Source organism: Solanum pennellii, chromosome 1 (assembly GCF_001406875.1).
Source record: "Solanum pennellii chromosome 1, SPENNV200".
Classification (NCBI taxonomy): Eukaryota; Viridiplantae; Streptophyta; class Magnoliopsida; order Solanales; family Solanaceae; genus Solanum; species Solanum pennellii.
In genome coordinates, this window is record NC_028637.1 from 77,799,397 (window position 1) to 77,823,339 (window position 23,943).

The 23,943-nt window shown below is 39.2% G+C and overlaps 1 protein-coding gene and 2 pseudogenes across 1 annotated transcript; all 3 read left to right on the top strand.

Annotated features, from left to right (window-relative positions):
* Nucleotides 1-1,116: 1,116 nt before the first annotated feature.
* LOC107023452 lies at nucleotides 1,117-2,411 on the top strand (annotated as a pseudogene).
* A 1,898-nt stretch (nucleotides 2,412-4,309) lies between these two features.
* LOC107023462 lies at nucleotides 4,310-7,297 on the top strand. The gene is made up of 2 exons (XM_015224162.1): nucleotides 4,310-5,698; nucleotides 5,849-7,297. Exons 1-2 carry the CDS (start codon nucleotides 4,310-4,312, stop codon nucleotides 7,295-7,297), a joined length of 2,838 nt encoding a protein of 945 aa, XP_015079648.1.
* Nucleotides 7,298-9,849: 2,552 nt separating this feature from the next.
* On the top strand, nucleotides 9,850-11,113 carry LOC114075544 (annotated as a pseudogene).
* The last annotated feature ends 12,830 nt before the right edge of the window (nucleotides 11,114-23,943 follow it).

Genomic DNA, 23,943 nt, shown 5'->3' on the forward strand with positions numbered 1-23,943 from the left:
TATATATATATATGTGTATATATATATATATATATATATATAATTAAAACAAAAAAAAACGTGCAAAATAATAATAATAATAATAATAATAAAAGGAAAAATTTTTATTAAAAAAAAAAGATATTCCTAATCTATTTATGATTTCTTGATAAAACTAACTTCAAATCTTATAAAATTTTATTTTCCTATTTTAAATTTAAAACAAATAAATAAATATATAATCCTAAATTAACTTGAACTCTAAATATCTCCTTCCTACACAAACACTAATTCTTAGAAACTAGATATCTAAATATATTCTACCTATAATAACATTAAAAATTAAAAACATACAAAAATATAAGCAGAAAAAAAATATACGGATGTTCAACTTTAAAATTAATGGACGCACAAAAAAAATAAAAAAAGACCATTTAAAATAAATAAGCCAGTTTCAAAAAAGTTTAGAATAAATCTGAGGATAAATAACAATTTTATTTTTAAGTTAAAATAATACAATATGCAAAAATTAAGTTAAGTCATACCAAAGTTAATAAAGCGACCGTGCTAGAACCACGGGACTCGAAGGGTGCCTAACACCTTCCCCTCGGTCAACAGAATTCCTTACCCGGATTTTTAATTCGTAGACCAATAAAAAATATAGAGTCAAATTTTATTTTGATTAGAGATTTAAATACGGTGACTTGGAACACCAAAACTCAATTACAACTGGCGACTCTGAATAATAATTATCCCTTTTCAAAATGTCACTTTAATTGGAAAACTCTTTTTTTCGAAATAAATAAAAATTAAAATATTGAGAGAAAAAAGGGGCGTGACAGATGGCGACTCCGCTGGGGATCACTAACTAGAATTCGAGCTTTAAATATTGATTTATGTATGACTATGATTTATATATTTACGCTTTTGGATATTGTATTTATTTAACTTAATATGCTAATAATTTATTTAATATTTTGATAATATTTGAATTGGATTATAATTGTCTTCTCTCACGAACCATTCTGAGTCTTTTATAATAATAATATGGGAATCGCGACTGCACCCCGCTTTTATCAAGATAGCTAGTGGATCTTCGATCCATGGTGAAGAACTTTAAGATAAATATGTATTAGGATGGGAAGCACCCATGCTCAAAGCCGGAAAGCGTTGCTACCGGTACGTTGCTACTCCCTGACTCGAGTTGTTCGCTCGTTTTACAGTCAGTCTAGATATTTTTTCTCCACAAGTTAAACCTTAGTAGAACTGAAACTTTCAGACGTGATATCCTTACTAGGTTCCGATTTATTTGCATCATGTGCATGTAACTTAGCGAGATTCGGCATAGGGGCCCAATTTGACTAGGACACGTACCTTTACGTGAGACCATCATGTGCATTTTTGTGCTACTTGTTGCGTCATGTGGAGGACTGTAATAAAATGTTGACCGGCTTCAGGATAACTGACTAAAGAAATAAATATTTATTTTCTATCCATTTTCAACCAATGATTCAAAATAAACAAATTAATACACATTTATATACATACACACCTAATCCTCAATTTTATTTTCGCTTTTATAATAATGTATAAATAATAAAAATAATAATAATAATATATGTATATATGTCTCTTAAATTGTACATGTACACATCGTTTTATTTTTCTTTCTCTTTTTTTATCAAAATTGTCTCTTTATCTGATCATTCTTTTAAAAAACAACCTGAATCAATAATCACTTTAGACATTCTGAATCATTTTTATTGTTTAACTACTTCAATAAATAATTTCAAATTATCAAAATTTCATAGTTAAATCCCGAATTTCTTTTTCTCAACCAGGTAATCATGGGATCTATGAGGTGTGATAAAAGACCAAAGGATGAAGTAGTCAAAATGGTCAATGATCCCCCAAAGTTCATGATCACGAATAAAACCCCACAATTACTAATGAATTGGTGGAACGATATGCATGAATTTAGGCGGACTGAGATATTCAAACATCTTGGTTTCCTTATAGATATCATGAGATATAGTCCTGACAGAGGTTTGATCGAGGCTTTGATCCCGTTTTGGGATTCCACAAACAATGTGTTTCGATTTAGTAATTTTGAGTTGACGCCTACATTAGAAGAATTGGGTGGTTTCACAGGTTTAGGCCAGGATCTTCGAACTAAAACACTGATAGCCCCTAGGAGTGTTAGCAGAGGTAAATTTCTAGAACAGATGCACATCATCCATCCTCATAAGGAGTGTTTTGATAATGGGTTGGTTCTTTGAAATTTTTGTACTCAAGATATGGAAAGAAGGAAGGATTTTCAAGCAATGGGAAACAACTTAAAAATGGACAACACCTCCCTACTTGGGAAAAACATAGACAAGAAGCATTCATGGTGGCATTCTTGGGAGCTATGGTTTTTCAAGGAAGGATAAAAAAATCGATATTCGTCTGTCAGGAATAGTCACTGTTATGATGAAGAAAAGAAAATCCACTATATTGCCGATGATGTTGGCTGATATTTATCGTGCTTTGACTAAATGTAGAGGGGGGGGGGGAGATTTTTTGAAGGTTGTAGCATTTTATTGCAAATGTGGTTTTTGGAGCATCTATATCGCCATCGTTTTGCAAAAGATTTCAAATCCGATTGGACGAATTATATTTTGAACCATCAGACAGAATGAAAGAATTATGAGACAAATTGCCAAAAGGTGTCAAAGTATGGAGACATTATCTTCTTAAATTGACGGCATCTAAAATTACATGGAACTATCATTGGTTCCCTGCTAGTGAGGTAATTGTTATGTCTTCCTATCGTCCATTCTTTGTTCTGACAGGCCTTCGCGGGTTCCAACCATACATAGCCCTCCAAGTTCTACGTCAACTAGGACAAAAACAAATTTTACCTAAAGCCGAGGATACGCGGAATTTTGTGTGGGAGATGACATTTGAAGATCGAGATCGAGAATCAGAAGCCCAAAAGATTTGAGGTGGTAGTCGAACTTTAAGTTCGAAATCTACGGTTGATGATCGCGTTGAAGGAGAAGTTGACCCCTTATACCTCTATTGGTTCTTTGATCAAGCCCCTCTCAAAGTAATGTCCGAAGGATCAGCGCGAGAAATCATAGATCGATAAGAGGAAATTGAAGTAAGAATCAAGCAAGCCCGATTTGAGGTGGAAAGAAATTATAGGTCTACTTTAGATATCCTAAACAATTACCTAAAAATTTTTAAAGAAGAGTTGGCTCGACGTGATGTAATATTCGAGGAAAGAGTTACATTGATTGAAAAAAGTATTGAAAAGAAGCATCTATCTACTATTCGAACCCTACATGAAGATTTGGGCATTGTCACAGGTGCTATGGAGCAACAGGAGGAAGAGAATAAGAAATAAAAGTGTCTCTTAATACATGCACAAGCTAGGTTACAAAATCAATTAAAAGCTTCTATGGGACGAGAAAGGGACATAGCAAACCGTTTCACATTGTATCAAGCAGAAGTGACGACCGAAAGAAATCAATGGATGGAAGAGCGTGAAGAATTTCACAACCAAATTGAAGAGCTTCAAGCACATGAAGAGCATCTGAGTGATGCAGTTGTCACTACTAAAGAATGGTTGCAGAATTTTCACGAGAATATGGAGGAAATGAAAGGACAAGTGTTTCAGTTGACAGAAAGCTTGATTGATGTTTATAGTGGTCATCTCCATCGAAGTGATGAGAGCCTGGGTCGAGAGGCGCGTGCACTAGCCCCACATCTGCTGAAAGCTTTGTTCAAGGTCTACTCTAGCCTAGGGGGCAATTGATGATCAAGAAATGTCGGAGATGGATTTTTTTATTTATTTTTTCTTTTTAGTTCGTCAAATTTTGTTTTAATCTTAATTACTTTGATGTTTTCATTTTGGTCATTTTGATTTGAATGGTATTTTCATTTTGAAGTTAAACAAATATCGTATTTTTCTTTTCAAAGAAATTTATCCACATGAACTACGTAATGATGTGATTCATGTTCAAACATGATACGTAGGCAACCTTTAATAGGTTTGATCAAAATGCATTCAAATTATTCAAGTAAGTAAAGTAGGGGACCAAATGACATAAGCAAGTCGTTCAAAGCCGGGATGAAACATAAAAGTCTTCCAAAACACATTATAGACATATGAATAATCTAGGTGCATAACATACAACGTGAATTTAATATCCTCAATATATTGAATCCTAACACATGTTTTTTTTTTATATATATGAGAATTTAGAGAGTTTAAAAGGTGGTTGGTTTGTGAGGAGAGCTCGTATCTCATCAATATAACACAAGATCAAAAGGGAAAGAAAAAATGACACATAAAGACGGAACAGAGTCAGAAAATGAAGACGCACAAACCCAAATGGTTGCGCAAGAATCGGTACCTACAGAAGAGGTGAAAATGTTAAGACAACAAATGACCGAAATGTACGAAGCTTGGATGAATGGGCAAGCTCCTCTGCCTTCAATTCGAGAATATTTGAATGCGAATATGCCATTCCCCATCCAAGTGTCAACAAGTGACCCGGTTTATCCACCTGGGTTTGGACCCTACATTAACACATCTAATACTGCCGGAACTTCCTCAGAAAACCCGTTGAAACCATCAAAGATGAATAATCCACTTTTCATGCCTACTGTCCAAACTAATACAATTCCTCAACCGACACTGGTACAAAAGTCCAATGATGACCCTATACTCAAAGATCAATACGGCCAAGGTTATGCCCCTAAATTAACTTCCAATGTTCCTAACTCTTACCACCACCAATACAGTTCTCCCGTTGAGGTTGAGAAAAACATTAAGAATGAGGAACATGAAGAAATTGCAAGGAAAATGAGGAGTTTGGAACAAAACATAAGGAATATGCAAGGTCTGAGAGGACACAAAAGTGTCTCATTTAAGGACTTATGTATGTTTCCAGTTGTTCACTTGGCTTTAGGGTTCAAAACTCCAAAGTTTGATAATTATAATGGTCATGGCGATCCAGTGGCTCATTTGAGAAGATTTTGTAATCAGTTGAGGGGAGCCAGAGGAAAAGAAGAACTTCTTATGGCTTACTTTGTAGAGATTTTAACGGGCGTAGCATCAGAATGGTTTATCGATCAGGATATTTCTCATTGGCACGTTTGGGATGATATGACGCAAGATTTTGTCCAACAATTTCAACACAATATCGATATTATTCCCGATCACAATTCCCTAGCTAATATGAAAAAAAAGCCATCAGAAAGTTTTAAAGAATATGCCATAAGATGGAGGGAGCAGGCGGCTACAGTCAAACCGCCGATGAAATACTATGAGTTAGTTGATGTTTTTCTCCAAGCTCAAGAACCTGACTACTTTCATTATCTTCTCGCCGCAACGGGTAAGCCTTTCGCCGAAGCGATTAAGATCGAAGAAATGGTAGAGAATGGCATAAAGTCGGGTAAGATTGTGAGTCAAGCAGCCATTAGAGCTACCACACAAGCAATACAAAGTGGATCCGGTAATTTTACCAATCGAAAAAAGGAGGAAGGGTCCATGAGAGCATCTGGATCGAGAGGTGTTCAATTGGGCATGAACAATCCTTATGGTCAAGTCCAACAAGAACAATATAATTCTCCTCAGCATTATTACCCGTCCCAATATGCAGTTCTAAATACTCAGGCATATGTCCGGCCTCCTTCGCGCCAACAATGGTGGGGGCCTGCCCCACAAGTTTCTCGCCCCCAATAACAAAATTTCCAGGCGCCATACAATCCACGTCCCTGGACAAACTATACGAGAGAACAAGGTCGAAAAGAAAATTTTATCCCAATTTGGGAATCGTATACGAGTTTGTTATGAAAATTAATACAATCGAGACAGGTTAAACCTGTCAATCCGTACGTTGTCAATCCAAATGCAAGAGGTTTTGATACAACTGTTATATGCGAGTATCACGCCAACGCTCTAGGTCATAGCACAGAGAATTGTTGGACCCTAAAAAGAGTCATTGAGAAGTTAATCGAGGATAAGGTAATCGAGGTACGCAATGAGGAAGCACCCAATGTCACCAATAACCCACTCCCTGCTCATAATAATGAGTGTGTTGTGGGGATGGTTGACATTTTTGAAGATTATGAGCAAACAAGTAGAACAAAAGTGGAAAGCAAGGTTTCAAAAGAAGAGTCTAGTATGGTTTTAGAACCCATACAAAGGGCACCGATAATTGTTAAAGGTGCATGTTCGAATATTGGGAAATCGAGGAAGCTAGTGTTGTATGTCCCTGAATCTATAAAAAGAGAAGACGTACCGTTGAATGAACCAAAATGCTACATTCCTGGTAAATTTTCAATGTTTGATCAAAATCAAGAAAGTATGAAAGAGCCAGTTGTGATACAAATTGCAACACAACTTCCGATCACAAACACCAAGGTCATTCTGTGGAACTACAACAAAGTCGTCGTTACTCACAAGGGAAAGGAGATTATCAAAGAAACAAATGAAACAAGAGGCTTAACTCGTTCCGAAAGATGTTATGCTCCGGAAGAATTAAAGAGGGACAAACAAATCAAAGAAAATCAGTTGCCGATAAAAAAACCAGTCACTGAGGAAGATGCTGAAGAGTTTCTAAAAATGATGAAAGCTCAAGATTATTCTGTTATAGATCAGTTGAGGAAAACGCCTGCTCAAATCTCTTTATCGTCATTTCTCATACATTCTAAAGAACATTGTGAAGTGTTGACCAGAATTTTGAATGAGGCACATATATCAGAAAATATTACAGTAAGTCACTTGGAAAAGATGGTCAATCAAATTTTTGAGGTAAATAGAATCACTTTCACTGATGATGAATTGCCCTTGGAAGGATCTGGACATAATAGGGCTCTACATTTAACCGTGAAATGTGAAGAACACTATGTGAAGAGAGTCATGGTCGATGGAGGATCAGGTGTAGACATATGCCCTCTTTCCACTCTACAAAGCTTGAAAATCAGCACTGATAGGATTCGTACTAACAATGTTTGTGTACGGGCATTTGATGGTGCAAAACGGGATACTCTTGGTGAACTATACTTAATTGTTGCAATTGGACCAGCGGAGTTTGGAATCACTTTCCAAGTTATAGACATGGACACGTCTTATAATCTGCTTTTGGGTAGGCCATGGATCCACATGGCTAGAGCTGTGCCGTCTACTCTACACCAAGTGGTCAAGTTTGAACATGACAAACAAGAAATCATTGTCCATGGTGAAGTTGATCTCCCAATCACCCGAGATCCTTCAATACCATGCATTGAGGCTAAAAGAGGTTGTGAATCCCTCAACTATTAGGCTTTGGATATAATAACGGTTAATCACTTCTTAGAAGGAAAGCCTATCCTCCAACCTCGTCTGTCCTCTACTTCAGTCATGGTGGTGGCTCAAATGGTACAAAACGGCTATGAACCTGAAAATGGATTAGGTTTGTCGTTGCAAGGAATTGTGAATCCTATCAGTCCAATGGGTAATCAAGATACATTTGGTTTGGGTTTCAATCCAACTAGATTTGATAGAAAATGGGCAAAAGATCGTAAAAGAAATGCTTGGAATCTGTCGAAGCCGACCCCCCATATTGCTCAATCTTTCATTAAATCTCGAGGTGAACCGTGTCTAGACTTACCTATCCAAAATGATGTGGATAAAATGTGTCAAGGTATCAAGGAAATGTTTTATGAGGTAAACATGACTCAGAGGGGTGAGGGCACTAGTCATATGGATGTGCAGTTTATCGGCCCGAATGTCCAACTCAATAACTGGAAAGCCACTCCTATCCCTACAAGAAAGGAGTCATGGTAGTTTTGTTTTGTTGTTTTTTTATTTTGTTTTCTTGGATTATTCTCAGGGTTATAATTCAAACATTCTAGCTGTTTCGTTTTGTTGTTAGACCTTCTATCCTTTCCCATTAAATGCAATGAAGTTCTAGTCATCTTCTTTGTTCCTACTCTTTCTAATATTTGTCATCTTATTTTCATTTTTAGTTACGTTAACTTTAATAATATGACATGCATGCGGAGTTTACAATTAGATCCTAAAAAGTTCTCTAATCTCATAACAATGAATCCTAAGTCTAAGGAATATGATGAAGATGAAGAAATAAAAAGGGGTTTGGATCAATTTGAAAATAAGCCTAAACCTAATTTAAGTGAAACGAAGGTGGTTAATTTGGGAACTCCCGAAGAAGTGAAAGAAATAAATATAAGTATTCATGTCGATCAAAATATTCGAGACGACATAATTCAAGTTTTAATTGAATACAAAGATGTCTTCGATTGGTCATACGATGACATGCCGGGGTTAAGTGCTGATTTGGTAGTTCACAAACTTCCCATACATCTTGATTTTCCACATGTCCAGCAAAAGCAGAGAAAATTTAAGACAGATATGAGCGATAAAATCAAAGAGGAAATCATGAAGCAACTGAGTGTAAAAGTGATCAGGGTCGTCCAATACACTACTTGGTTGGCTAATGTTGTGCGAGTACCAAAAAAGGATGGAAAGATCAGAGTTTGTGTTGATTATAGAGATTTAAAAAAGCAAGTCCAAAAGACAATTTTCCACTACCCAACAGTCATATCTTGGTTGACAATTGTGCTAAACACGAGATTCAATCTTTCGTAGACTGCTACTCCGGATATCACCAAATTCTCATGGATGAAAAAGATGCAGAAAAAACTGCTTTCACCATCCTGTGGGGTACATATTGTTATAGGGTCATGCCATTTGGTCTAAAAAATGTAGGGGCAACCTACATAAAAGCTATGACTACCATATTCCATGACATGATGCATAAAGAAGTTGAGGTATATGTCGATGATGTCATCATTAAGTCTAGAACGCAAATTGACCATGTGCCTGATCTAAGGAAATTTTTCTAATGGTTGAGAAAGTACAATCTAAAGCTTAATCCGGCTAAATGTGCATTTGGAGTTCCATCTGGCAAGCTTTTGGGATTTATAGTTAGCCGAAGAGGCATTGAATTAGGCCCCTCCAAGATAAAGTCCATTCGAGAATTGCCACCTCCAAAAACCAGAACTGAAATCATGAGTTTTCTAGGAAGGTTAAACTATATCAGCCGATTCATCTCTCAACTCACTAATACATGCGAGCCGATATTCAAGTTATTGAAAAAGGATGCTGCTATTAAATGGACAAGTGAGTGTCAAAAGGCTTTTGACAAAATTAAGAAATATTTAGCAAATCCTCCGGTACTGGTCCCCCAGAGCCTGGTAGGCCTTTGTTTTTATACCTCTCGGTGACAGATAATTCCTTTGGTTGTGTTCTAGGACAACATGACGTCAAGGGGAAAAAGGAACAAGCTATCTATTACTTGAGCAAAAAGTTCACATCCTATGAGGCAAAGTACACTCTATTAGAAAAAACATGTTGTGCTTTAACTTGGGTCGCCCAAAAATTGAAGCACTATTTTTTGTCCTACACCACTTACCTCATATCTCGAATGGATCCTCTGAAATATATTTTTCAAAAAGCCATGTCGACGGGTAGGTTGGAAAAATGGCAGATTTTGCTTATCGAATTTGATTTTGTGTATGTTACTCGCACCGCTATGAAAACATAAGCGTTGGCCGATCATCTGGCAGAGAATCCGATTGATGATGAATACGAACCCTTAAAGACATACTTTCCTGATGAAGAGATCAGCTCTATCGAGGAAGAAATTCCTGAATAATGACCTCGTATGGAAATTATATTTTGATGGGCCTGTCAACAAAAATAGAGTGGGAATTGAGGCAGTTCTTATCTCACCAAACGGTTGTCATTATCCTGCCACAGCATGACTTCGATTCTTTTCTACCAACAACACAACAGAATACGAAGCTTGCATCATGGGTTTGAATATGGCAATGAATCTGGATGTACATGAGCTCTTAGTCTTGGGGGATTCCGACTTGCTCATTCGACAAGCTCGAGGCGAATGGGAAACTCGAGACATCAAGCTCATACCGTACAAACAATGTTTAAAAAATCTCATCAAAAAGTTCAAGTCCATTGAATTTAGATATATTCCCAGGTTTCACAATGAGTTGGCTGATCCTAGCATCGATGCTTCCATACCCAGGTAAAACCTACATTGACCCGTTGGAAATCCAAGTTAGGGATCAACTTGGTTATTGTAATATAATTGTGGTAGAGGCAGATGGTGAGCCTTGGTATCACGACATCAAACAATTTATAAAATCTAAATAATATCCATTGCATGCTGATAGAGATAAAAAAAGAACTATTAGGTGACTCGCCAATGGGTTCCTCTTAAGTGGCGATATCTTGTATAAAAGGACTCCGGATTTGAATTTATTACGATGTGTGAATACTCAAGAGGCGGAAACAATTATGAACGAGGTACACTCAGGGGTATGTGGCCCACACATGAAAGGTTACGTCCTAGCAAAAAAGATTATTTGGGCAGGATACTATTGGTTGACCATGGAGCGAGATTGTTTCCAATTTGTTCGCAAGTGCCATCAGTGCCAAATTCATAGCGACTTGATTCACGCACCCCCTTTAGAGTTACATCCTATGTCTGCTCCGTGGCCTTTTGTTACATAAAGAATAGACGTTATTGGGCCAATAGAGCCGAAAGCATCTAATGGTCATCGATTTATTTTAGTTGCCATCGATTACTTTACCAAATGGGTAGAAGTTGTCACATTCAAATCAGTTACCAAGAAAGCGGTGGTGGACTTCGTTCATTCCAACATCATATGTCATTTTGGCATACCAAAAATCATTATTACAGACAATGCAATGAATCTCAACAGCCACTTGATGAAGGAATTTTTTGAGCAATTTAAAATTGTTTATTGTCATTCAACCCCTTATCGTCCCAAAGCAAATGGGGCTGTTGTAGCTGCGAATAAAAACATCAAGAAGATTCATAGGAAAATGGTGCAAGGATCTATACAGTGGCATGAGAAATTACCCTTCGCTATCATGGGATATCACATGACTGTTCGTACGTCAGTCGGTGCAATTCCCTACTTATTGGTTTACGGAACTGAGGCTATCATACCTGCAGAAGTTGAAATCCCTTCTCTTCGAACCATTGTTGAAGCAAAAATGAGGATATATAATGGGTTAAAACGAGGTTAGAACAATTAGCACTGATAGAAGAAAAACGATTGACATCAATTTGTTTTGGTCAATTATATAAACAGAGGATGACTCGGGCTTATAATAAGAAAGTACGCCCAAGAAATTTTGAAGTGGGTTCAACTTGTTGTGAAATGTATCCTTCCCCACCAAGACGAGGCCAAGGGAAAGTTTGCTCCAAATTGGCAAGGCCCTTATGTTATTAAGCAAGTTTTATACAAAGGAGTTTTGCAATTGGCGGAGAGGGAAAGGCGATTGACACGATTGTCAATGCAGATTCGATCAAGAGATACTACATTTAGCACTCCTTGTCATTTTTATGATGAGGAGATAAAAATGAATCCTTTTTTTTATCTAAAAAACCACTGGTCTGGTGCTTTAAAATAAAAAAATCAAAAAAATAAAATAAAATAAATGAAAAAAAACTCGAAAAGTTCATTGAACTATGTTTGACCTAATTACTAAAAGGATACGTAGGCAACCCTTCATTGGGGTTCGGTCTAATCACTCAATAAAAAGATAATCATGTTCTTCAGTTCTCTAAAGGTTGAGACATTATGTAGGCGAACTATGGGAGAAAATGAAGAAGAGAGTTTTGTGAGTGAAAACCCTTACGGGCACTATAAGATGATGGTTAGTTGAGTGACAAAGATTAGAATGTCTTATTGGTGAAAAATCATGAAAGGCACTACTGATCAAATGATGACATTTTGTCTTGACATGAGCGCAATCATGATAAAAGTCAAGGTTATACTTAAAGGTGCAACATTGTTTCCTGAGGTTCAGACAACTCGAAAAAGATCAAACATTCAGTCCAAATGCATGTCATATTTTAAAGTTGTCACGTACTTTCAGATAAGATTATTTTCACTCATTTAAACATTTTCTTATTTATTTACTACTTCTAAAGACATAATTTTTCCTTCATAACCCTTTCATTAGTGTCATTTGTGCTTGTGTTTCTTTGAGTTTTTGTTTTTTTTTCTTTCTCAGCATCAACTCGTGTCAAGTGAGAAAATAAAATTAAATCTGCCAAATTGACTATGGTATTTCCAGTTGAATATTGGGGACATGTGATATGCTCAAACTTACTTCTTAAATAAGAAGTAAAGCGGTCGTATCAAGTAAAGAACCCAACTAATGAGGTTGGGATCGATCTCACGAGGAAGATAGTTCAGACTTAACTTCAATTTATTATTACTATTATTTAGTCAATTATTTCCTTAGAAAACAAAAGACAATAAAAGGGGGGTTTTTATTTCTAAATTACTAAAGATAACTAACTAAATTAAAGTAACCAACTAACAGAATCAAACCTTGGAGGTTAATCAATTAATAACAGTACCTAGGGTTTAAGTGTTCCCCACAGGTTCGTAACTTGATAATTCTAACTATAACAATTCTTTCCTAGTATCTTGCATGCAAAGTGATAAGTTATGGATTTCTAAATCCTTGGTCCGGTATCTAGAAAATTTCACTTCGCGCCTTGGTCCGGCTACATGTGTTGCTATACTAACCCTTACCTTTACCTCATATTAAGCATTGTATTCGATATTTGACTAAGTTATTACCTCGTATCAATCAATACTAGCCTATTAGATAGTATATACTAAATCTATGTTGATAATTTTTTTTCTATTATCTACCTCCTTGGTCCGTCAAGTAGCATTAAAGCGAGTTCTAACGTTGGTCATCCGTTAAAAAGACTTCTAAACGAAAGAATTATCAATACATGCAAAACACTATTCTAGAATTGTTATTTTACGTAGGTTTAACCTCATTATTCGCCTATGATTCCTACAACCCTAGTTATGGAGTTTAGTTACCCATAGTCATAATCACAATACTCATTTATGTAATATAAGATATTCATGCACTTACTTCAATGAGAGAATGAAATCCAGAAGTTCACTTGATTAATCAACAAATGCACCAACAATCAATTTCAGAAAAAGTGTCTCAATTACTGAAATTAATCGAGGACTAAAGATTCTTCAAAAGTATATCACAATCACAAAGTCTACTAACAAAGAGTCTAACATAAGAGAATCTAACTATAAGAATGTCTAACCATAAGAGAGTCTAACCATAAAAACGAAGTTTTTCGAACTATTTATAAAAAACAAAAATCTACTAAAAGAAGGACTCTATTTGCTGAAAATTCGTCAAAACGCGGCTGGGTTGACGGACCTCGTGACGGGCCGTCGTGGTCACGACGGGTCGTCATGGCCTCCGTCATCCTATTCTTTAAAGATCTTTTTGCTGCTTTCTTCATTACCCTCGACGAACAGGTATGACGGACCATCACAGGCACGACGGTCCGTCGAGGGTCCCCGTTCCAAAACACTTAAACTCTTGAAATTTGGGTACTGAGATTACTTCTCTGATCATCACGATGAACCAGCAGGACGGTCCGCCATGCACTTCGTAACCCCACACTTGGTCAGACTTCCTTATGTTCCTTCAGCAGCTTCACTACGATGCCACCTACGGACCGTCACAGGCACGACGGACGGTCACAAGCTCCGTAGGTGGTAACTTTTCTACATTTCTTGCTCAAAAACTTTTGCGTTCATCTTTAGACAGATTTTCTGCAAATAAAAAGAAACTTACATAAAAATCAATAAAAAAAGGCTTTTGGACACACACTAAACTTAAGGAAAAAACAGTAAAAATACTGTGAAACCACGGTATATCAACACCCTCAATTTAAATTCGTTATTTGCCTTCAAGCGACGCACTATGACTCACTTCGAAATCTTTGTACAATAGTAACCATGTTTTAGCTTTCGCAATCATTTGGCTATCCATCCCGATAAGTCTCATCATATTTATGCATGTTATCATTATTAGGCTTGAATTATGTGGAATCAGATCATGGCACAGACTCACCAAGCACTGACACCTATCCTCTTCAATTTCTCACCGAGGTGCTAATATTTTTCGGTATTGCAACTAGTGTCGTCACTTCAAAACAACATCCTCATTTTTCACACAATGATTTCAGTTTGAGTATAATGATTTATTTTCAACACTCACTCTCAGAACAAATTCACAACTCATTCATACATATTGCCATAAGCTTGCCCTTATTTTTATTGCTTGAAGTTCGCTATACAACTTTTAGGATCACGATAGGACTTTCTTAGCTTGTAACATAGGCTCAGGGTCAAGTAGGGTATATTTAGGTATAATTTAGTGACTTTTTGCCCTTCTTGACATATCGACTAAACATATCACTTTTTATCATTTTATTTTGCTCAATTTCTCATATTCTTTCACCTTGCTAGTTTCCCTTCTTTCTTCAATTGTGTAAGTGACTCTCTTCTTTTCTTGCTTGTACTTATTGTATTTTTTTATTTCAACTGGTTCTTAAGTAACTTTACTTTTGTTCTTTCTCTCTCTTTGTTATTTCAACCCTACTTTCCAGAGCATTCCTCATAATAGTCACCCTCAACTCATGGCTTTGCCATGAGTCAAAGTACACAATACCCAAAGTTGGGTCAGGGCCATGAAAATGTTGTTTTCTGCATTAGCCACCCTCAACTTATGCTTTTTGGCATAAGCTGAGGAGCACATGTTCAAGGAGAGACCAGGGTCAACACATTATTCCCAGAAAAGATTAGTTGGGGTAAAAAAGAAAGGTCGAGTTTAAGCTCAAATTATTTGGATCAAAGAAGGGTTAATTTCATTTGGTTTTTTATTTAGGCTAAAAATGGGCTATATTAAACAAGGGTCTATGATCCTTTCCTAATTGTCTATTACAACTTACTTTTAGCAGGACTAACCAGGCAAGTTCTAGCTCAGTACAAATAGTGAACTATTCAAATCTTCCTCACACTCGCTTGATATCTCATTACTCTACCAGATTATCAGACACCTAGTTCGAATTTCAGAATTAGGGTCATGTAGTGGTGTATCTCTATGTCATGCTTAGAGCCTCACATTTATCAATTATTATGCCTAGATATGCATCATTTTCTTTTTGTCAGGATATCATTTTAGACATCATGCTTCAGAGTTAAACTATGTACACAAGATATAGACATGTCGGTTCAACAATAAAAATAATCAGTCTCTTGGGGAAAAAGAACACAGGAAAGAAAACCCCAAAATAGGATAGTGAATTGGGCTACTCAGACTTCACCCTAGCACTCACTTTCCATTTACCCCACCCCCAACAAAAAGACATGCAATTGTCCCCAATGCATAAAAAAATTGAAATACGAGACTGGTAGCTGAAGCAAACATGTGGCGCAAAGCGCCGACGATCAGCAAGCTGGTGGGTCCGGTTCCCCAAAACCCACAACCTCTGTAGTCTGGACACCCTCAGTAGTGTCTTCATCAGCAACATCACTATCAGCAGTGCCTCCCGCTATAGCCACATCTCTGGATCTAGATGCCCCAGCAGCTGACTCTACAGCCCTGATCTGACGCGCTTTCTCATCAGCAAGCGAGGCTCTCCTCGCAGCCTCCATCTCACGGTGCTCCCTCTTCCGTGCTCTAGCCTCATCCTCCTCTAGACCCTTACGCCTCTTGGCATGCTCTCTAGGGGGAGGTGGTGGAATCTCAGAAGTGGCGAATAAGGCCGCCATCACTGTGTCCTCAGCAAGCTCTGCAGAAGGGGCCTCAGACTCAGGCACCCTAGCCTCTAGGATCATATCAATGTCCGCTCGAAGAGTCTCGACCGCAGCCTAAAGGGTAGACACGTCCACCTGAGGGGCTGGCCGGGCTAGCACCCGCAACTCAAAAGCGTCCAAGGCTGATGAACCTCAAGGATCTTCCGCTCTGTGTGCTGGACCATTTTACGCTCCAAGCGCTCTTCTGCCTCAGCAATAGACCTCTGCATCCAAGGCTGAATGTGATGCAGAAGTCTAGCCATCTGTGCCTCTAGTTTCTGGACCCTAGCAAGCGGGACCAGAGCGGGGAAAGGGGCTGAGCGAGAGGAGCTCGGGGCAGTGCTACTACCCGGGATAGACTAGACCGGGGTAGTAGTGGTTTCAGAAGTAGCCTGCGTAGCCGTGTGACCATGTGCTACCGTATCAGCCAGATTTTCACCAAGTGGAGGCAACTCTGGACGGGGCCCTTTGCATGGAGCCAGCTTATTGGCCTCATCCCTGATGAGGCCGATATCAAAAGTTCCCAGCAGAGTCTTGAGCTAATCAATGTGCCAGATGGGCACACCTGCGGACCTGCATAGGAAAAATATCATGCACGGAAATGGATAAGTAGTTGTGACCTTGAAAGCCCTATCGTGCATTACCGCCTGTAGAAGCAAAGCGAAGTCCACCTCAAACCCGGCTATCATCGCCGCCATCAGAACTGCACGATCCCATGTGACTATATTATCAGCAGCTGTGGGGGAAGGCAGTGGCGAACAATCAACCATAAGAACTTAGCCGTGAAGGTCAAGTTAGCCTTCTTGATGGCTCCGTTCGGCTCTATTACCCAGTCGATACTCTCTCCATCAACAGACAAGTACAGGGCCATCCACATCTTGGTGGTCTCTCTCAGCGATGGCTCACGCAAGAATTGGACATCTTTTACAATTTGCCACCGGTAGTCAAACTCAGCTGTGAGAGGGGTCCGATTGGCATCAACATACTCGCCGTATAGATACCGACGGATGGCAGGCAGGGAGATATCGACCTGAATGCCACGTTCTCGAACATGCTCAAGTGGGGCCTATTTGGCGGGGGCAGCCCGCCTATCTATCTATGATCTGAGAGTAGCCACGTAGGAGGTGTAGAACTCTCAGACCAACTCCTCACTATAACGGCCCAAAGAACGCGCTGTCCACTCAAGTCGGTGCCTGGTGAAGTGATTGTGGATCTCTGTCATGGTGGGGAGACTACCTGTAAGGACCCGACTCTCCAGTGTAAGGGTCCGTGTCATGACTCCTTTATCATTCAGAAACTTTGCATCTGAATAAACTTGATATTGCCCGTCAACACACCACTGGTTGGGCTGGTCGGCAACCGAGGTGAGAGCACGAGTCAGTGAGTCGGGAGTGGAATCAGAACTGTCAGCCTCATTAGACGAGGCAGACTGTGCAGTTGTGGCGGGTGCAGGGACTTCAGCGAACCCTGAGGCTTCCTCCGACCACGAAACTCCTAAGGAGCCAGACGCTCCTTCTTCATGAGTAGCTGACCCAGAAGGTGTGCCGGTCAGTGTGCGCTCCTCATCAGACTGGGAGGAAGTGACTACGCCGGATGCCACCTTTTTGGGCGTAACTCTGGTAGCATGTGCAGATCGTGATGGAGTGGCAGTGCCTGGGGGCACGTACTCGTGGTCATGCTCATCATCAGAGCCTATGACCAGGAGGGCAGACGGGGCGATATACTTTGAACGTCCACGTGCGTAAACTCGATCTTGTTTTGGTGCCATAAAAGATAGTACCTGTAAAGAATCAAATATTAGTACAAGAAGGAACAAACAAGACGAGCAAAAACGAAACAAAATAAATATAAGAGCTAAGCTGCAATGACTTTTCTGCAGTAACCGTGAAACACGACAGACCAGGTGACGGCTCGTCGTAAGTACGACAGACCGTCATGGGGTCCGTCATGTCTTACTTCAACTATGTTGATGTAGAGACCCCTGAAGGAAAGTCTCTGACAAGTATGACGGATAAGAAGGACAGACCGTCGTGACAATGACGGTCCTTTGTCGATGTCCGTCGTGGAGACCCTTAGGAGAGAGGTCTCTGACCGACACGACGGTTGTGCAGGATGGACCGTCGAGGGTATGATGGTCCGTCGTAGATGTCCATCAGAGGACACTTAGAAAAAGTATAGAGACCTTGAGGAGATGGGTATCTGACCGTCACGACGGTTGTGCAGGACGGACCGTCGAGGGTATGACGGTCCGTCGTATATGTCCGTCAGAGGACACTTAGAAAAAGCAGAAGACCCTTAGAAAAAAGGTCTCTGACAACCAGAACTGTTGTGCAGGACGGACCGTCGTCGGAACGACGGTCCGTCGCATGTATCCGTTGGTGGACACTTGCAGAAAACGTACAGTGGAATGTTGAAACATACCCTATGATGGTCCATCGTGGGTACCACGGTCCGTCATCGGGGTCTCGTTCTGTCATTCAGTGACAGAACTGGGGACGCCACAATCATCCCCTATGACTCACATTGAATACTTAGTGATAACCTATATGTTTCTAACCCAAATACATAGTAAACTAGCAATGCTAAAGCACATATTTCTAGAGTTTTAACAAGGCAATTTTGAGGATTCTCAACCTAGGTCAGACAAAATTTGGATCAAAGAATGAAGATCCATCAATAAGAAATAGGCTAATACTAATTGATAAACAAAAATGCAATGTAAATGGGTAGATTTCAGAGACATATACCTGAGAATTTGAGAAAAACAAGCAAGGGAGGTATTTGGTGATCAAGAACAGTTACACAACAACCGACTCCGACCAGTAGAAAGGAGATATCCGGAATTGGGGAATTTGGGGAAGCGATCGGTTGATAGAGAAGGGAGGTAGGAAGTTGGAAGTTGAAATGGGAGGGAAATGGGTGAAATGAAGGGGTGGGATTTTTAAATGTTACCAATTTTTCAAATTACCCCCAACCGGGTCGGGTTGGGTATGCTCATTAATGCTGCAACGAGACCCCGATGACGGTCCGTCGGAGATGCGACGGTCCGTCATCAGTACCGTCACGTGTGCCCTAGTTTCGAAAATAATTGAAAGACGTACCTGGCATTCATGTGACGGTCTGTCGCGTGCGTGACGGTCCGTCGATGTGTCCGTCAGTGACTGTTGCAGTGTGATTTTCTGCAGAATTTCTGGTGATGTGCCTACAAATTTAAAACCCATTAGTAGAAGATGCTACCATTACTAGAAAGAAAACTATAAGTATTGTGTTGCCTCTCAACAAGCGCCTGATTTAACGTTGCGGCACGACTGAAGACGCTTGATTACTCAGACTTCATCAAGATGGTCTGCCTCGATTCCTTCATTCACCGATTCAGCATGCCCAAAATAGGGTTTTATTCGTTGTCCATTTATCTTAAACCGCACACCCTCCTTGGTTTTAACTCAACTGCTTCATGAGGGAATAGTGTGGTAATCAAGTAAGGGCCAGTCCATTTGGACTTGAGCTTGCCCGGAAACCAACGCAACCTAGTATTGTATAAAAGCACCAAATCCCCAACCATGAATTCTCGTTTTTCACTTTTTAGGTCATGGTGCTTCTTCATCTTTTCTTTGTAGGATATAGCAGATACCGATTGGATCTCACCACTCTGCTTCATGGACCTACAAATGTTGAAGGTCGCTTCTTCATTGTTCTATCGAAATTCCATCTGCCCCTTTTTCATATCAACTAAGGCTCTACCCATAGCAAGGAATGGCCTCCCAAAATAATAGGCACTCAAAATCGACTTCACAATCAAGGATAACAAAATCTGCCGAAAATATGAACGACTCCACTTTTACTAGCACATCGTGGAGTATCCCTATAGGTCTTTTCACTGTTCGATCGGCCATCAGTAGCCGCATCACAGTGGGCTTTGGGTCACCCAAATCCAACTTCTTGTAAATCGAGAGGGGCATGAGATTTATGCTTGCCCCAGATCACATAATGCTTTCGCAAAATGTAATGACCCGACTGTACAAGGAATAGTGAATGCACCCGGATCTTCTTTCTTTTGTACGAGAGATCTTGTAGCAATAACACTACAATGCTGCATTCTATCATCATCCTCGAAAGTGACCGATCTTTTCTTTGTAACCATATCTTTCATAAACTTGGCATAACCGGACATTTGTTCTAGAGCTTCTACCAAAGGGACATTTATAGAAAGCTGCTTCAACATTGTTATAAAACGTCGATATTTACCATCCTCGGTCTTTTTCACTAATCTTTGAGGAAAGGGTGGTGGTGGTCTAGGCATGAAAATTACCTTTATAGGCATTTCAACATCTTTTCCAGTGTTATCTTCTACTTCACCACTACCCTCTACCACCTTATCATTATCTTTTATCATTTTTTTCTCCTTAGACGGCATAGGTGGGTCAATGGTCTGCTTACCATCCCGAGTACTGATTGCCATACAATTTCCGTCATTTTTCGAATTTTGGATAGTGTTGCTAGGAAGAGTGACTGGTTGCCGTGTGTTCACAGTTGTAGATAATTGGGCCATTTGCAACTCAATCTGCTTAATCGATATTGCACGTGTATCGACTTTCTGCCCAATACCCGCTAAATCACTCCTCAACTCTTTAATGTCCTCATTATTAGCATCGAACCTCCTCATCTTGTGCAACATATCCTTAACTCGCGCCATACTATCTCCACCGTCCCTAGGAGTAACTTCACGATTTTGAGGAGGGACATAGGGCCCATTCCTATCATTTCTGTTACCATAGTTACCCCTGTTGAAGTTGTTGTCGCAGTTGTAATTTTCATCTCGGACATAATAACCCTCCCGATTATAGTTACCATAGATCCGACCTTGGTTTCCTTGACCTTGGCGCCAATTCTCCTGATTAGAGCCTTGGGCACCCGGTCGAAAACCCCCCGGCTGTTCATTTACCGCATAGGAATTCTCCTCATAATAGCATTCATCATTTGGTGGTGATGGTTTAGACAAGTAGTTAACTGCATTTATCTTTTCTGCATCCTAGTGATATGTTTTAATACCAACCCAAGCTCAGTTCTCATCTGAGCCATCTCTTCACGAATCTCATCTGTGGCTGGGTTGTGAGTGGATTGCACTGCGAAGGTATTTCTCCCAGTATCCGACTTCCTAGTACTCCAAGCTTTATAGTTCCGGGAGATTTTCTCTAACTTTTCGGCAATCTTAGCATAAGGACACTCCCCATAAGAACCACCCGCTATAGTATCCAACACCGCTTTATTGTTATCATTCTGTCCCCGATAGAAGTATTTCTTCAGTGACTCATCATCTATGCGGTGATTGGGGATGCTTCTAAAAAATAAGGTGAATCTATCCCAAGAACTACTAACTGACTCTCCTAGTAGTGCCACAAAGTTGTTCACTCTGTCTTTGTGGTTTAGTTTCTTGGAGATCGGGTAGTAGCGTGATAAGAAACCGTCCCTTAGTTGGTTCCAAGTGAAAATTGAGTTATAAGGAAGCTTAGTGAACCATATAGCAGCTTCTCCCATCAGTGAGAGAGGAAACACTCCTAGCCCTATTACATCCAAGTCCAAGACAGGCCTCCCTACACAGCTTTTACACACTGCCCTAACCTTAGCTATATGGGCATGTGGATCCTCAGAAGGTAGCCCTGAAAACAAACCTCTGGCAGTGAGCAGTTGCATCAGGCTACTAGTTACCACAAAGGTGTGTCCTGGTGGTAGAGGGGGCAAGACAAGTGGCCCATCAGAGTCTGCTATATTATCATAGCCTCTGTAGTATTCTTGAGGGCATGGAGCGGGATTCTGTCCCGTTTGTTGATTTTCACCTGGATCATCGGGTAATAACTGACCATGAACATCAATCGGCGCTGGGATGTTCTTGTTCGGTTCATCATCATCAATACCTAAGTTTCGATTCATATTGGATAGTGTACGCTCTAATTCGTGATCGTAGGGATACAAGGGTTCCCTTCCTCTTCGTGTATTTGGCATACAAGGAAGATAGTTCTGCAAGAATAAAAAACAATAGAAAAGTAAAATCAAGAAAATATTGACTAAACTTTAGTAAGAAGTTTAAGTTAATCTAAAAGATACTTTTCCCGGCAGCGGCAAAAATTTGATACGCTCAAACTTACTTCTCAAATAAGAAGTAAAGCGGTCGTATCAAGTAAAGAACCCAACTAATGAGGTTGGGATCGTTCCCACGAATAAAATAGTTCAGACTTAACTTCAATCTATTATTACTATTATTTAGTCAATTATTTCCTTAGAAAACAAAAGACAATAACTAAAGATAACTAACTAAATTAAAGTAATCAACTAACAGAATCAAACCTTGGAGTTTAATCAATTAATAACAGTAACTAGGGTTTAAGTGTTCCCCACAGGTTCCTAACTTGATAATTCTAACTATAACAATTCTTTCCTAGTATTTTGCATGCAAAGTGATAAGTTATGTATTTCTAAATCCTTGGTCCGGCATCTAAAAAATTTTATTCCGCACCTTGGTCCGGCTACGTGTGTTGCTATACTAACCCTTACCTTTATCTCATATTAAGCATTGTATTCGATATTTTACTAAGTTATTACCTCGTACCAATCAATACTAGCCTATTAGATAGTATATACTAAATCTATGTTGATAATTTTTTTCTATTATCTTACTCCTTGGTCCGGCAAGTAGCATTAAGGCGAGTTCTAACGTTGGCCATCCGTTAAAAAGACTTCTAAACGAAAGAATTATCAATACATGCAAAACACTATTCTAGAATTGTTATTTTAATTAGGTTTTACCTCATTATTCGCCTATGGTTCCCACAACCCTAGTTATGGAGTTTAGATACCCATAGTCATAATCACAATACTCATATATGTAATATAAAAATTCATGCACTTACTTCAATGAGAGAATAAAATCCAGAAGTTCACTTGATTAATCAACAAATGCACCAACAATCAATTTCAGAAAAAGTGTCTCAATTACTGAAATTAATCGAGGACTAAAGATTCTTCAAAAGTATATCACAATCACAAAGTCTACTAACAAAGAGTCTAACATAAGAGAATCTAACTATAAGAGTGTCTAACCATAAGAGAGTCTAACCATAAAAACGAGATTTTTTGAACTATTTATAAAAAAACAAGAACCTACTAAAAGAAGGACTCTATTTGCTGAAAATCTGTCAAAACGCGGCTGGGTCGACGGACCTCGTGATGGGCCATCGTGGTCACGACGAACCGTCATGGCCTCCGTCATCCTATACTTTACAGATCCTTTTGTTGTTTCTTCATTACCCTCGACGAACAGGTATGACGGACCATCACAGGCACGACGGTCCGTCGAGGGTCTCCGATCCATAACACTTAAACTCTTGAAATTTGGGTACTGGATTACTTCTCTGATCATCACGACGAACCAGCAGGACGGAACGTCATGGATACGACGGTCCGTCATGCACTTCGTAAACCCCACACTTGGTCAGACTTCCCTATCTTTCTTCAGCAGCTTCACTACGATGCCACCTACGGACCGTCACAGGCACGACGGACCGTCACAAGCTCCATAGGTGGTAACTTTTCTGCATTTCTTGCTCAAAAACTTCCGCGTTCATCTTTAGACAGATTTCTTGCAAATAAAAAGAAACTTAAATAAAAATCAATACAAAAGGCTTTTGGACACACACTAAACTTAAAGAAAATACATTAAAAATATTGTAAAACCACGGTATATCAGCATGCACCATATTGTCTAGGGCTGTGAACCTATCGAGAAAATAAATATCATAAATCGATACCGTGTGAAAATAGATAAATTAAAAGAGTTGCTTGGGAACGAATGAATCACACAACATGCACAAAATGGTAATGAGTTAGAATGTCCATGAAAAGTATTTCAAGGAAAGATAAGGACTGTTTTTAAAAATCTTCAAGATATTCGCACAATCTTCAATGGGATGAATCTCCCAAGCGGGGCGGATCCAGAAGTCAAGATTCACAAGATACTCGAAGTCACGAACCAGGTATAAAGCAGAATCATGTAAATAGTTTGCGAGAGACAAACGCCACGATGGTAAGTTCTTGAATCCTTACTTTTCATACAATATGCATGATAAAATAATAAATAACAATAAAAATTATTTTTTAATAGAATCTGGGGCATTTTATTTTATTTTTAGTTTGTTCAATGTACAAATAAAAATAAAA

Excerpts from the sequence above, each read along its gene's own strand:
- LOC107023462 (XM_015224162.1), top strand. The coding sequence starts at position 4,310 with ATGACACATAAAGACGGAACAGAGTCAGAAAATGAAGACGCACAAACC. Across the intron at positions 5,699-5,848 it reads GGTGGGGGCCTGCCCCACAA|GTTAAACCTGTCAATCCGTA; the intron begins GTTTCTCGCCCC and ends CAATCGAGACAG.